The sequence below is a fragment of the Apis mellifera genome, linkage group LG2 (genome assembly GCF_003254395.2).
Source record: "Apis mellifera strain DH4 linkage group LG2, Amel_HAv3.1, whole genome shotgun sequence".
Taxonomy (NCBI): Eukaryota; Metazoa; Arthropoda; class Insecta; order Hymenoptera; family Apidae; genus Apis; species Apis mellifera.
In genome coordinates, this window is record NC_037639.1 from 6,148,352 (window position 1) to 6,162,569 (window position 14,218).

The 14,218-nt window shown below is 34.8% G+C and overlaps 2 protein-coding genes across 7 annotated transcripts in view; one reads left to right on the forward strand and one right to left on the reverse strand.

The window, feature by feature from the left end:
• Window positions 1–14,218, forward strand: part of LOC410888 (lachesin) — a 180,778-nt gene that overhangs the window by 165,036 nt on the left and 1,524 nt on the right. For 2 of the 3 annotated variants that reach the window (XM_026446469.1, XM_016910861.2), the window contains exons 7-8: window positions 4,695–4,814; window positions 6,269–6,439. In XM_026446469.1, coding sequence (XP_026302254.1) covers window positions 4,695–4,814; window positions 6,269–6,439 — 291 coding nt within the window. The remainder of the gene's footprint in view (window positions 1–4,694; window positions 4,815–6,268; window positions 6,440–14,218) is intronic. The other variant, XM_026446470.1, reaches the window with a different exon arrangement.
• Window positions 1–14,218, reverse strand: part of LOC107964069 — an 81,653-nt gene that overhangs the window by 43,647 nt on the left and 23,788 nt on the right. The gene's annotated exons all lie outside the window — the stretch shown is intronic.

Here is a 14,218-nt window from a genome sequence, read left to right on the forward strand (position 1 = left end):
AGGGAAGTTTTGATGTTATGGGGGTAATACTCATCATGAAGATCGTCTACCATCGGGGAAAGCACATAAGGCTGGGCTTGACCGAGCTGGAAACCTATTAGGGCGTCCCAATGTTTCGCCTTACAGGCTTACTTCATCGCCGCAATCGCATCAGGGGGACAACACCTTCGCCAAGATCCTGAGCTATTAGCCGGGATTTCTCTTTCCTCCAATTTAAATGATTTATTTCGCGGCCAGCCGACCAAATACCATCCCCCAACATTTTCCAAGAATATCACCTTCATCCCCCTGATACCACCTGTCACCCTTTTCCAATTACCTTTCTCCCATCCTTTCTTCCCTTCCCTTCCAATTATATACATTAGTGGATATATAAGGAAAAAGAGTGTTAAGAAAAAAAGAAAAAAAATCAGAAAGTTTATCCACTTGATCTCCTCGATATCGATTTTTTATTATCCATCAACGTTCGATGCACGTTGAAAAGGATATTGATATTTCTCGCGATGGATATTATTTAAAGGTTTTTGGAAATTTTGGAGAAATGATTTAAAAAGACTAGTATTTTATTTTTTATGAGGATTAGAACACTTATCCGCGAAGATCTGGATGGATCGATTAAAATCGGAGGTAAAATTTAAATTTTCCCTCTATTTAATTTAAATTTATCGATGATCCGCATCATAAATCAGGGAATCTCGACTCGAAATTCGTGCGTGTAAATATACAAAATCGAAGACTGCACTCGGAAATGTATATATAACAACGCTTGATAAAAGATAACGAATGAAACCGATTCGCATTTAATTCGTGCCAACATTGCTTATCGTTAAAAACACGAAACTTGGCCACCCAGCCAATTTGCAATTAGTAACACAAAATTAGAACAATGATAAATAAACTTAACTTCGTGCCACGAATAATCGATACGATTATTAATACCAATTAAACCCCTGTGATACACCACTGTTCATAAATTCGTTGTGGACAATTTAACAAGTTTAAATAGCAAAAATAATAATAAATAGAAAAAAAGAAGAAATCTCGCGTGAAAATCATCGTTCGAGGCGAGATTTCCACGGAGAAAGAGAGATTAGTTTCCAATTTCGATCGCGTTGAAACGTTGTTGGCGTTTATTGCCCCGTCGGTACGCATCTTTATTCGCGCGTGTTTTTTTTTTTTTTTCGGTGTCATCGATTTCAATTTCGCGCCGGCCAATTACAGAATTGGATTACGTTCGGCTCATTAATCTAAACATCGAGGCGAGGAGCCACGCAGTCGGAGGATAAATGAATATTCGAACGAGTACCAATCGATACCACGTGTCCAGATATAAAGATTGATTTACGATATACCCGCAAGTCTGTTGCTCGCGCGAATCGAGAGGAGGAAAGAGAGAAAGAGAGAGAGGAAAAAAGTTTTAATTGGCCACGCGATGTATTAAATAATTCTGTCCGTATCGACAGTGGATAAAACTTTCACGTGCCGGAAATTGTTCGTAACGTGACACCTTTCGTCCATATGTACGTTTATTTTTTTTTTTTTTTCCATATCCCTCTTGAATAAACGTTTCTGAGCCACGTGATTTATTTAATTACCTTGTAAAATTTGTAAAATGATTTACGCGCGACGCGTATATACGCGTATTTTACGCGTGATTTTAATTAATTATTTTCGTTGATGGAAATTTAACGAATCTTTTGCCCGGAATTAAATTTTGCTTTGTTTTAACCTCGGTTTGAAGATATGTAAAAATCTTTACTCTTTTTTTTTTGACAACAAAGTTTTTGAATATATTTCAAACTGTAGTACTTTTCTTCATTGTCTTATTCTTAAATTTTTTATTCTCTTCTATTTTAATTTTTCTTGTCGTTTATTCAATAATAATTTCGAAATAGGTTTTAACGTTTGTTAAATTCCCATCCAATTTTCTTAAATACTGGAAAATGAATATATATATATGGAAATTTAATCAAAATCGAAGATCTTCCTTTAAAGATTAAAAACAAATTTTGATGTCATTTTGATATCAAATTGCTTCCTTATTAATATTATATTTTTTATAGAGATTCTAGTTACTTATTACAATTCATAAATATTACCTTTTATTGTAAAAATTTTTTATTTAAAAACAAAATTTTCGATCTTTCCCCCTCAATTAATATATAAAGAATGCATTATAAAATATTTTATACAATCGTATAAAATAGATTTCACGCAATTGTACACACAGTCTTGATATATGGATTGAAGGCTCGGTTAAATTTATGATATTTTATTGGTAAGAGGCAACGATATAGTTTATTCCGGAGGCTGACAGTTCAGAAAATGTATTTTCCTCTCACCAGGGAATCAAAGGCCTCTCCCGCTTTATTCCTTCGCAAACCTACAACGTCCCACGGGTGCACTGCAGATTTGTTTTCGTGTTATATGCAACACCGTGGACCTCGTTGGGGTTAAGGGTTTTACTGTACAAGGTATCCCAATATATGCGCAACTATCGTGTACGTTACACCCACCTTCCTCCACAGTTCAATTTTGATCTTAATCAAGTTCGCCCTTTTCGAACTCTCAGCTTTCTCCAACTTGATCAACCTGCATGGCTTTGACAATTTCATCACGTTCCCGCGGATCTCATGCATCGCACATCCATCACCAGCACCGTTTTATCATACCTCACCTCGTGTAAACGAGATGCGGAATTTATAATCTAACCAGCTTGAAGAATACAGGTATCGTATTAAAAATGATTTCAACTAACAAAGAAACGGATCTAACAATATTACTACGTATAAAAAAAGAGAAAAGGAGAAAATTATTTTTCAGAAAATATTTCTCCACCACTCTAAACAACTGAACAACCCTCCTTATCCCTCAACATATCTTAAATTCGTTCCTCCAACGAGATATCCCTCAAGACGTATGCATCTGGTCCACTTTCCTCTACTTATCTTCGAAATATATGCAGATGAGCTCCTTGCCCGATACACGAGCGAGCCCTTTGTGCCCTCCTCCCTTCCTCTGGGCCTCTGAAATGCAGCAATGAGGGGAGGCTAGTCTTCCGGTCAAAAGAACTGGTCGAGTCCGAGGCTTGGATGGCTGTTACAACGTAAGCAGCTCATGGAAAGCTGCTTACGATATTTGGAACGAAAGATGCGCGAGTTACTTCCCTCCTCCCTCCTCCCCTTTTCTAAATGACAAGACCACGCCGGCATTTTCATTATCATAAGTTACGCGGCCCTCCCCTCCCTGGAGAGGGTTAATGCCCCGAACACAAAAGGACAAACACCGCGAAAATATCTCGTAAGGCGATTGCTTGCCTCGACTTCTGTTGCTCTTAACCCTCCCCTTCCCGAGTTTCAGTGCTTCGTGAGGGGGCGCAGCAATTGTGCAAATTGCGGAATGAATATGATCCGAGTTGTGCTAAAGAGGGGTTGGTTTCGTTGTGCAACGTGACACAGTTTCGTGGCGGAGTGTCTTATATTTAATTCAACGATAGAGATAGAGAGAGAAAGGTGTTGTTTGCGGTTGGAAAGATGGTTGAGAAGTTGAAGATTGGAAATTTTTAACAGGTATATTAAACGTGGTTTTACGTGTCGTGATTGAGGGTTTCTCTTTCTTTCTTTCCTTTGAGATATGTGCGATTATTAAATTTATGACCGGTGTAAAGATGGAGAGAGCGTGAAACGAAGACGTTTGATTCGTGGTTGCAGTGGTTTATACTCTTTGCTCTTTATGGAAAATTTTATGTTTTCAACACCGTGGAAAAGGTACGTGAATTTTTTTCCAGTTTAATATTTATCGTATCTGTGATATTCATCGTTCGAGTAATATTTTTGTATATATATAAATATTTTTAGTTCTCGATAAATTATTTGATTTCACGGTTATTGTTATATATATATACTTTCTCTCCGATATACACAAAATGTTGACATAATATCGATATCATGAAACAAGCACACTTAGTTTCAAATAATGGAGCATTTGAATGGATGGTAGAATGTTTGGAACTGGATAATATGTTGAATATCCTACTTTATCTGAATTAACGATATGTCGAATAAAATCGTAGAAGCAATTAAGCCGCGTTAAAATACTATATAATTTATTTTTCTTCCCGATTTCCCCTTCCCCCCCTTTCCTTTTATCAGTTTTAAAACACGGAATTACTATCGTCGAAGAAACTTTTCTGAAGAGCACACAGGGAGCGGCAGTGATAAAAAAACGACAGTTTACTTGAAATAGCAGGAAAGATAGTGAAACAGAGGGAAGCGTGTACGAACAGGATGTGTATAGGATAACGTACGTGTATTCTTTTCCTTGCAAATAGTGCCCAAGAGACTCATTACACTGGTTTACGGTGATACAAGTTTTAGAAAGAGTTTAAACATTCTTCTATCTCGTATAACTTTTTCGTAGAATATATGTAATCATTTCAAGAATGATTACACTAAATTCAATAAGAAAATAGAAAGGATAACGATAACAAAACTCTTACAACTCTTCGAATAATAATTATCCCCCGAGGCATAGAATAATTTCATTGGAAATACTTTACTTTAAATCTGCAAACGTGTCGCCGCGTTCCAATTGATCCGTATCAATGGCGGGTGACAAATCGCGATGCGGCCGATAATTATTACATATACTTTATATGTTTGGCCATTGATTAATGGCGTCACGATAAATTGCAGTTCACCCCATGGTTCAAGTACCGAACCAGCTAGTCGGAGCGCCAACTGGAACCAACGTTACGCTGGTCTGCCTCGTCGAAGCTTCCCCCAAGGCCATTAATTATTGGACGCGCGAATCAGGTAAGATTCGATTAACCGTGTCGCACTCGTCCCGTTTTATCGCGTATTTGTGTTACTTAATCGTGATAAATTTGAAAAACCTATCTAAAAACACATTACATTTCTACAATATGTATATTCTTGCATCTCTGTGATAATTCTGTTCCAGTTTATTTTAATTGTCTCTATACTTAACAATCTCATAAATGAAATCAAAAGTATAGTCAAGAGATTTCTTTCTATAATAACACGTCACTTGGGAAATTTAATATCAAAGTCGATTCGATCTGTATTAACATTATTTTGAAATATTCTTTTTATACAAAGGTTAGAAAGGAACGAAAAATTGATAAGAAAATTTGAAAAACCTATCTAAAAACATTACATTTCTTATGCATATTCTTGCATCTCTGTGATAATTCTGTTCCAGTTTATTTTAATTGTCTGTATACTTAACAATTTCATAAATGAAATCGTGTATAGTCAAGAGATTTCTTTCTATAATAACACGTCACTTGGGAAAATGGGAAATTTAATATCAAAGTCGATATTTGTTAACGTTATTTTGGAATACATTCTTTTTATACAAAGGTTAGAAAGGAACGAAAAATTGATAAGAAACTTCTGGAAAATAGATAAATATTCGTTTGGGAAGAAAGAGGGTGGTTGGTACGAGAAGAAGAAAGGATATTTTATTTTATTTTATTTTCGAAGTCGAAGAACGTGAATCGATAGGTTTATTAAATCGCACGCGATTTAGAAAGTGGATTTTCGTTGGCTGGCTGGGTAAAATAATAATCCGGCGAAGCGTGTACGCTTGCGAAGATAAGTCACGTACAAAAATTTAAATGCGAAGCGAACCTCGAGCATTGTACGGTTCGAAAATTCCCATTTTACCGGCTTCTTGGCAGATTCTTTTTTTTTTTTTTTTCTTTTTCTCTACCTTCTTACGATGTAACGTTTTCTCCGTGGGACGAAGTTTGCATAATTCGATTTGCCTTTTATACGGAATTATTTGTACAGATTGCTTTGGAATTTTTTCCTCCTTGATTATTGTAAAAGTTAATCGAAATCGTGTACGTATTTTTAAAGAAAATATTGAGTTAATTAAAAACAAAAAAAAAATGAAGATCGAAGATTAATTTCACAGTTTTAAAAAAAGGAATCCTTTCAGAAATTGGAGAGAGGAAAGCAAGCTGTTTAAAATATTCCTTGCTACGTGGAAAGATAAAGAAGTCGTATATAGAAATTTACCCTGTGAATTTTGCTGCGGTTTTTTTGCGCTAAGAATGTAATATATAATAATAAAAATGGAAACTGGTTTTGCAGTATAAAACACATTAAGAAGCGTTATTTCATAAACCTCTTTGTTTCCACAATTCCACGATCGTATCCACGGAATAATAATCTTAATTAAAATTGACAAAAAAAAAAAAAGAATTCTATAATAACACGATACGAAATTTTTGTTTCAGGTGAAATGATAATTAGCAACCACAAATACTCGATGTCAGAGGTGAAGACGTCCGTGTACAGTGTACAGATGCGGTTGGTGATCATGAATCTGCAAAAGCAGGATCTCGGCGGTTACAAATGCATCTCGAAGAACTCGATCGGCGATGCCGAGGGAAACATTCGACTTTACGGTGAGTTTTCGCGGATAATGCGTTTATGAGGATCGCAACTTGAGAGTTTTCCAGAACTTTCTCTACCTTCACTTATCCCGGGGAATTTTTCTACTTTGCAACTACTCGTTGTAAAAATGTGGTGTACTCCCGTGCACGTACAGTATTCTATGTTATAGGTATGTATTTTCGTGAAAGTGTTTCAAAAAAAAAAGAAAAAAAGAAAAAATCAGTTACGCGAAATACTTGGATAAATAATAAATATCTAGAATTTATAATTTTTTTAAAAATCGTAAAAATCAAAGATATTGATTCAGGCCGAATTTTTAAAATACGAAGTAATAAATTATAATATTAATAAATATTTTTATTTGTATTATAATTTTTTTTTTTTTGTAAAAAATAAACGCTTTAAAAATCGTTCGTTTAACACAGAAATTAAAGAAACAATAATTCAAATGTTTTTTTAAATTCATATTCTGGAAACATACGCGCGATATTTTCTCTCTTTTTCCTTTTTTTTTTTTTTATTTTAATACATCCTGCGTGAAAAATACACGTCTCATAATATCGCGATTCTATGTAATCCAATGTTAATTGGATCGCATACGTGTGTTGCGTTACGTTCGCTTAATTAGAGGAAGTGTGATAAAAATTAGACCGGAGAGAGGTCAGAGTCGATGCAGAGAGTGCAGCATGGATAAGGTAAAATTGTGTTCTTCATTTTGTTTGTTAATAATTGCTATTTGTTGGAATAGCAGGGAATGTACGAAGCGTACGGGGGGAAAAAAGAGAGTAATATCTTATTATCTTATCACTTTTACGTTTAATCTTATACTCTACACGATTATTCCCTTCCTACAAATAAACATACGACGTATACAATTTAGCTCAAAAGTTCGTCAGATCGTATTGAAATTAGGGAAAAATTTAAACCCCCATAACTCGGAAGATAATGACTTTTTATCGATGAATCAAAGATCATTGGAAGCGCGGAACCTTCCCCTTTGAAACGCTTTTTCACTCATCCCGATACGACTTCCGGTTCCCGAGATATCGTCGTGTAAAGGAAACGGTAATTTTTTAATCGTTTACTATCTCCCTCCCTGTCGTTTATTCGGACCTCTCGCTCGCGCCTCGCCTCACTGACCTATACCAAATTCCAGACAAGCGACAGACGCGATTCCTGGAAGAGCGTAGTACGCGTTTTTATTTCCAAGAAATAAAAATATTAGCGGAGGCCCATTCATAATTCAAGCGCCATGAAAACTGCTCGTATCTCAGCAACCGATCGAGATATCGGAGTGAATCGAAAAATGGCTTCAATGGCATGGCTTCCTCTATTTCCTAAGTAGATTTTCACGACAAAATTTCGTTAATTTCCTCTCAGTTTTATATAAAAAAAACTGCGGGAATGCAATGGTTCAATCATTGTGATAATAAAACAATACGAAGATATAATTTAATATGACGTAGTATGACGTATTATTTTCACATTAATCGAATATTTGAATTTTGAAATATATCTCGATTCCACTCATCACGTTTAAAAATACAAATACGTAAAAAATATCAACTATTAATTTGATCATCACCAAAATTTATAAAATCACCAGATAGAGAGAAAGAGAGAGAAAAAATTATCATTCAAAGTAGAAAAATAATTATTATTCGCGCGGATAAATATACACGTCAAACTGTCAAGCTTCACAGTACACGTGGATTATTGAAATCGTTGTTAACAATTTACATGCAAATCAAAGATAAATGCCCGCACGGAATAATTGAAATAATCGCATTATTGATATACAAGAAGATATCGGGAATAATAATTGATTCCCGACGACAGGAATAAAATCTGATACATATATATTTTTCGAAACAAGATTGACTTAAGGCCAAAAAAAAAAAAAAGTAAATAAATAAATTTCGTTCGAATCTGCAAAATTTTCCACGTATCTATATCGAGTTATAATATCGATACCCACTATCACCGTTGGCAAAGTAGATCGAACGACATAGTTATTCGCGACGTATAATGGTCGTTCACCTAATGACAATGGCAATTAGCATTGATTATTAATTTGAGCGTAATAGCCCGCTGGTATCGGGGGCTTGGAATTGGCCAAGCTGCTTATTTTTGCGAAACTGATGGTTATCGTATACCGATCCCCTCCCTCCCCCTCCCCTCCAAATCCAAATTTGTTTCGTCCCCGATTCCCGACGTGGATATATTCGTTCGACTATTCGGCGAAGGAGGGAGGATAAATAAATAAAAAAATGTTTTGTCCGCGTATATCGTTGCGTGAAAAAACGATAAATTTTAATTCTAAGCAAAACTGCGACAACCGATACATTTATTTCCGTGAATAATAATTTGCAATTTGGTGTCACAGTGATGTATTTGTAACGTGCGTGTATATATTTTTTTTATTCAAATATGTTTTTTCTTTTCTTCTCTTTCTTTTTTTTTTTGAAAATATAACATCGACAAACACGAGATTAATACGGATGGGATGAAAATGCGTAAAATTCCTTTCGATAAGTTGAAATTAACAAATGTTGTGAGTTTGAAAAATTGTAAATGTGGTTGAAAAAAATTTTTTGATACTTTTGATACATATACACTTTAGTTTCGAACGAGAGAAATCTTTTTCGAATAAAATCGTTCAAAATCACACAGGGAGAAAAAATATTTTATATTTTTGCAAAGTTAATAAAATTCCCTGTATATATAATAAAAAAACTTTCACTATGGAAATAGAATTATTTCTGTTAAATTGCTTTATAACATATTACGGCAAAAAAAAAAATACACTTGGTATATTTTTTGACAAAAATTTATACAACTGAATAAAGGAATGAAATCAAATGAAATATTAGACCCCCTCCCCTCCCTCGATTCGATATAAGACTATAAAAATTTAATAAAAATATCAACAATGCGATATCCCAGGGGATATCTAAAATTCCACTGGATGGAATAAATATATTGGGCAATAAAATATATATATATATATTTTTTTTTTCTAAAAAACTATTGACTATTGACTGTTGGGTTAATAAAAGGAATGACCGTTGACCATGGTGATAATTCTCCAAATATCAAAAATCCGTTAGCCATTTCCGTTCCGCTCGTTTTATTCGGTGAAAAATCTCGAGTGCGCTTGAAAAAAAAAAAAAAAAAAACAACAAAACGGAAAAAAAAAAAAAACGAATTTCATTCCCAAATAATCGCACGCGGCGCATGTTGTCCCTCCACCCTCTTGCTCTCCCCCTCCCCCCTCGTACTTAGCAATATAAATTTTCGAATAAAAGTTCCGGGAGACAACGCGTATGCGGTATATAACAAGACTGCAACTTTAAAATGATCGAATTTATTGCGACGTCCTTGTTCGTTCGTCGGTGGTGCAACGCGAATTTTATATATCGCGAACTTCGTGATGTAAATCCACGGAGACAAAATTATGAAACGAAATTCAGACTTGGATATAATCGTACTTAAACTCCTCGAAACGTTCCTTTTTTTCTTTCTTCTTCCTCTTTTATTTTTTTTTTTTTTTCTAACTGAAATTTTCTAAATTTTGTTTCGTTCAAAGCTTTTTTTCAAAGCAAATGTTCTGAAGCGGAGGTACATACATAATTCTAATTCATGCTACATTTTGCCGTCATTTGTTATTCACAGTTGAGGAAACACGGGTGTTAAAGAATTCTGTTTATATTGAACCGTATTGGAAAATATAAAGCCAGAAAGTGAATGTTTGAGAAAGGTGTAGAGAATATTTCAGTAAGCGGAATATTTTAATATTGATGGAATTTTTAAAATTATAGTAAAAAAAAAAAAAAAAATTTTACCTTTCGCCGAAAAAATTGAATTAAGAATGTTTACGATCCATGAAATAGCAAAATTTTCTATTTCTCCTAAAACTTCTCCTAATAATTTACATTGACACAGAAACATGATAAAATTAAATCTCTTTTAACTCCAATTAACTTCCATGAGTATTTAAAAAAAAAAGAAAATAAATATATCAAAATAAATATTCAATTATTCGATTCGAATAATTTAATTAAAAATCCGAATTTAATTCCAAAAAAAAAAAAAAAAAATCAAAAAACACGAGCAATCTGATCATCAAAAGCGAAAATCTAAAAATCATATTTCAATCCTCCCTAATTGATTCCCCATATTCCCACTTCCCACTCCCGATTCTCTTTGATAAACAGCTTTGATAAAGCTCGTGACACAAAATTCGCATGCAAATCACATAAACAGGGAGGGAGGGGGGAGGAAGAGAGGGAAATCGATTCCCTTCGATCCAACGCGAAAGGCGCACGCGGGGTGGTGTTGAATGGATACGTAGAAGACGTAACAAGTGGAGCAAAATTGAGTATTTCAAGTATTTACAGGGGAGGGGGGGGGGAGGGTGAAATTCACGGTTAACACGCAGTCCATTATCAGCGCGCTACGCCTTTCCTCGTTTAATGACGGAAATTTTATCGCGTAAACCCTCCCCCTCCTAGTGTTAAACTAACTGATCCAAGGCGTGTATTAGCGTGTATAGGGAAGGGGTGGTTGTCTCGCGGCGTGCTTCCAACTTTCTCGTTGAAGTCACGCGATCGGATAAGCTGCGGGGGATTAACCGTTAAACCGATGGTATAAACGCAAGCAAAGAGAGAAAAGAGGGAAATGTAACGGGTGGGAAGGAAGTTTAGGTTGATCTAATATTTGGGAAAATTGGGTGGAACACGTTTTGGGAAAGTTGGGCGGTTTGGGAAACGGAGATACAACGGTTGAAATAGTTTGATAATTGTTTCGGATGCTTTTGGATGTGTTAGGTGTGGTGGGGGAGGGGTGGTGAAGATGGTTTCTCTGGTTAGGTTGTTTGGTAAATTTGGAATTTTTGGAAAGTGGATGATCTTTCGAAGATATTGTTCTTGTGGATATTTTGTTATTTAGGATGTTGTTCGACGATGAAGAAAAATAATTTTATTAATGAAATTTTGAACGATATGTTTGTAATGTTTTTTTTTTTTAATTTCAAGTTGGAAGGAAGAAAAATCTATAGTCATCCTGATGATTGGTAGGGAGAGAAAGAGAGATATCAGGTTGGATAAATTTCAATTTTAAATTGAAATAAAATCAGAAGAAAGTGATGAGAAATAGAAATATAGATTCGTATATTTTGGATAAAAAATGAATATGTATCCATACTTAAACCTAATTAATTTAAATTTTAATTCATTAAAATTTCCAATCAAAGCCGATAATATGACGATTATCTTTAATCTTGTTTCGTGATGATATTATTCAGACGTTTAATCGATAATCTTTATTACAATTCATATAATAATTGCATATTATTAATGTTTAAATCTAATTAATTGTTAAATTCCAAATTTAACAATTATATTTTATTTTAACAATAGTATTCTTTAGATATTTGTTCAACGATCTCTGTGAATTGTTTCCAAGTTATTGTTTCCAATTTACTTTCTGCTTCTATTTTTCCATTAATCCATTATTTGACTATATTATCATTATGTCATTATTTATTCTGGAAATTTCGTTGGATACTCAAATTTCTATACAGCCTGTCTAATAATTTCAGTGAAATCAGAACCTCTCTTTATCGGCCTTGTCCTCGAGCATGAAATGACATCGATAGTAAATATTGATTACTAAAAAGTATCTCATTAAAGATATTCGATAAATATATATATAACGTGAGATAACAAAATTATTTCATCTTTTTACCATCCATTGTATCGTTTATGACAATAAACAATAATACAACAACAATAATGATCGTTCGATAGAGATTAAAATTTAACGAAATAATTAATTATTGAAAAATTGATGAGCATAAAACGAACATGTACAAAGCATTCAAAGAGAACTATTCTTTCCAATAATCGATAAAAAAAAAAAATAAATAACATATAAAGAGACTCAAAGCATTTTCGAAAAATTTGGCGCCATTATACATCTCGTTCCCTCGTTATAAATAATTTTCATTATCATTATTATACAACTTCAAAATTACGCTTGCTGAACTTTTAGAACTTTAAGAAAAGCCTCAATCTATACTTATATACAACTTTAGAAGAATAAGATTAATTAAAATACAATTCTCCTCGATTTAATTTTAAAATTAAATATCAAAAATTAACACCTCTAACGATGAAACGAAAAACATCCCTTCACACAAGCTACAGAGATCAAAAAATCGTACGGCACACCCCGCGCACGAGAAGACACGATCGAGGATTGGTTCAGAAAAGGTGGAAGAAGTGGAAGCAAATAAGGGATGTAGTGGTGTAGAAGCGGCGAGCACGAGGAGGGGGAGGACAATGGCGAGATGTTGGCACGTCACGTCAAGGGCTAAAAGTCCGCGAAACAATATCCGACCAACATCCCTCCTCCCCCTCCCCCTCTCTGGCTCTACATCTCTCTTCCCCTTTTCGGCCGCTTCTTCTGTTCCGTATTAGTTATCGTTTATCAGGCCGGCCAGACAAAACGCGCCGCCGGGAATTGGGTGAGCCATCTGTTGCCAGACATGATCGATAAAAGTCCGCCAAGTGCTATCAGTGCTAAACTGCTATTTCGACGAGCTGCCGCACGTTTCACCCCTCCTCTCCCCCATATAACCTTCTCCTCCTTCTCCGAACAAAACGGTCCAAACACCAGTATGTGTGTGCGTCTCTCTCTCTCTCTCCGATTTCTTTTCATCCTCGCCCCCGCGCAACATCTGGACACGGAACCAGAAACCGATCGAGGAAGTGTATACGCAATAAATTGAATCCGGCCCCTGCAAATTGCTCGTTACGACCTCGCCCCCTCCCCACCCTCGATTAGGCTTTTTGCGGGGAGAGGAATTCTCGATAAAGGATAGAGAATGGAGTCCGAGTTTTTTTCCACGTCTTCCACGTTTCGATTATGCTTTGAAGGAGGTTTTGCGAGGAAGGAGGTACTTGAGGGAGGGATGCGTTTTTCGAGCATTGAAGGTTTATTTCGTCAGGATTGGATTTTTTTAATATTTATTTTAATCGAGATTATTCGAAGAAGATTTTTGTTTAAGCTCAATTATTCGATCGATTATTCGATGATGAATCGAATTATCTGTAAATTTCTTTCGTTCTGAAGTTGTGGAATCTCCATTACGTGGAAACGTTAACGTTGAAGAACGAAAGAAGAGAGAACTGGATCGTTTTTATTTCGTAATTTCCGGTGAATTACTTGAGGGATATAATAATTTTAGAGAACAATATCGAAACAGTAGAGGCGGGAGCGACGAGGAAACTTCGCCATTTCGCCTTTTCCAATTTCTGGTGTGTCAATTTTGCAACACATGGCCCTTGCGTTATCGCGATAGAAGATTGCACTTTTTTCTCCTTTTTTTTTTTTTTTTTTCAGACAATTCCTCGGGATAACTTGATCAAATTGTTCCCTCCGTCCGTGATAGGCCGATTGAAAAATCATTTTACTCGAAAGGGTGCAACGAACGAGTCTAAATGATTCAATTTATTTGTTATCGATATACATACATCTTTTCTTAATTGACAAATAAATTTTTTTGAATAACGTAACGAATAATTTATTTTTCCCTCTTTTTATCATCTTGTGTCTCTACATATTTTTCATATATTCAGATTTTATAATATAAAAAATTTCCAGCGAAAATAACATTCTAATTTTAGTATATAACGAGATGTGTACTCTGTTGACGTTTTATTCGTTTGATTCAGTAAAAATATTAGAAATCATATTTATAGTTATATAATTATGTTCGTGTTCCA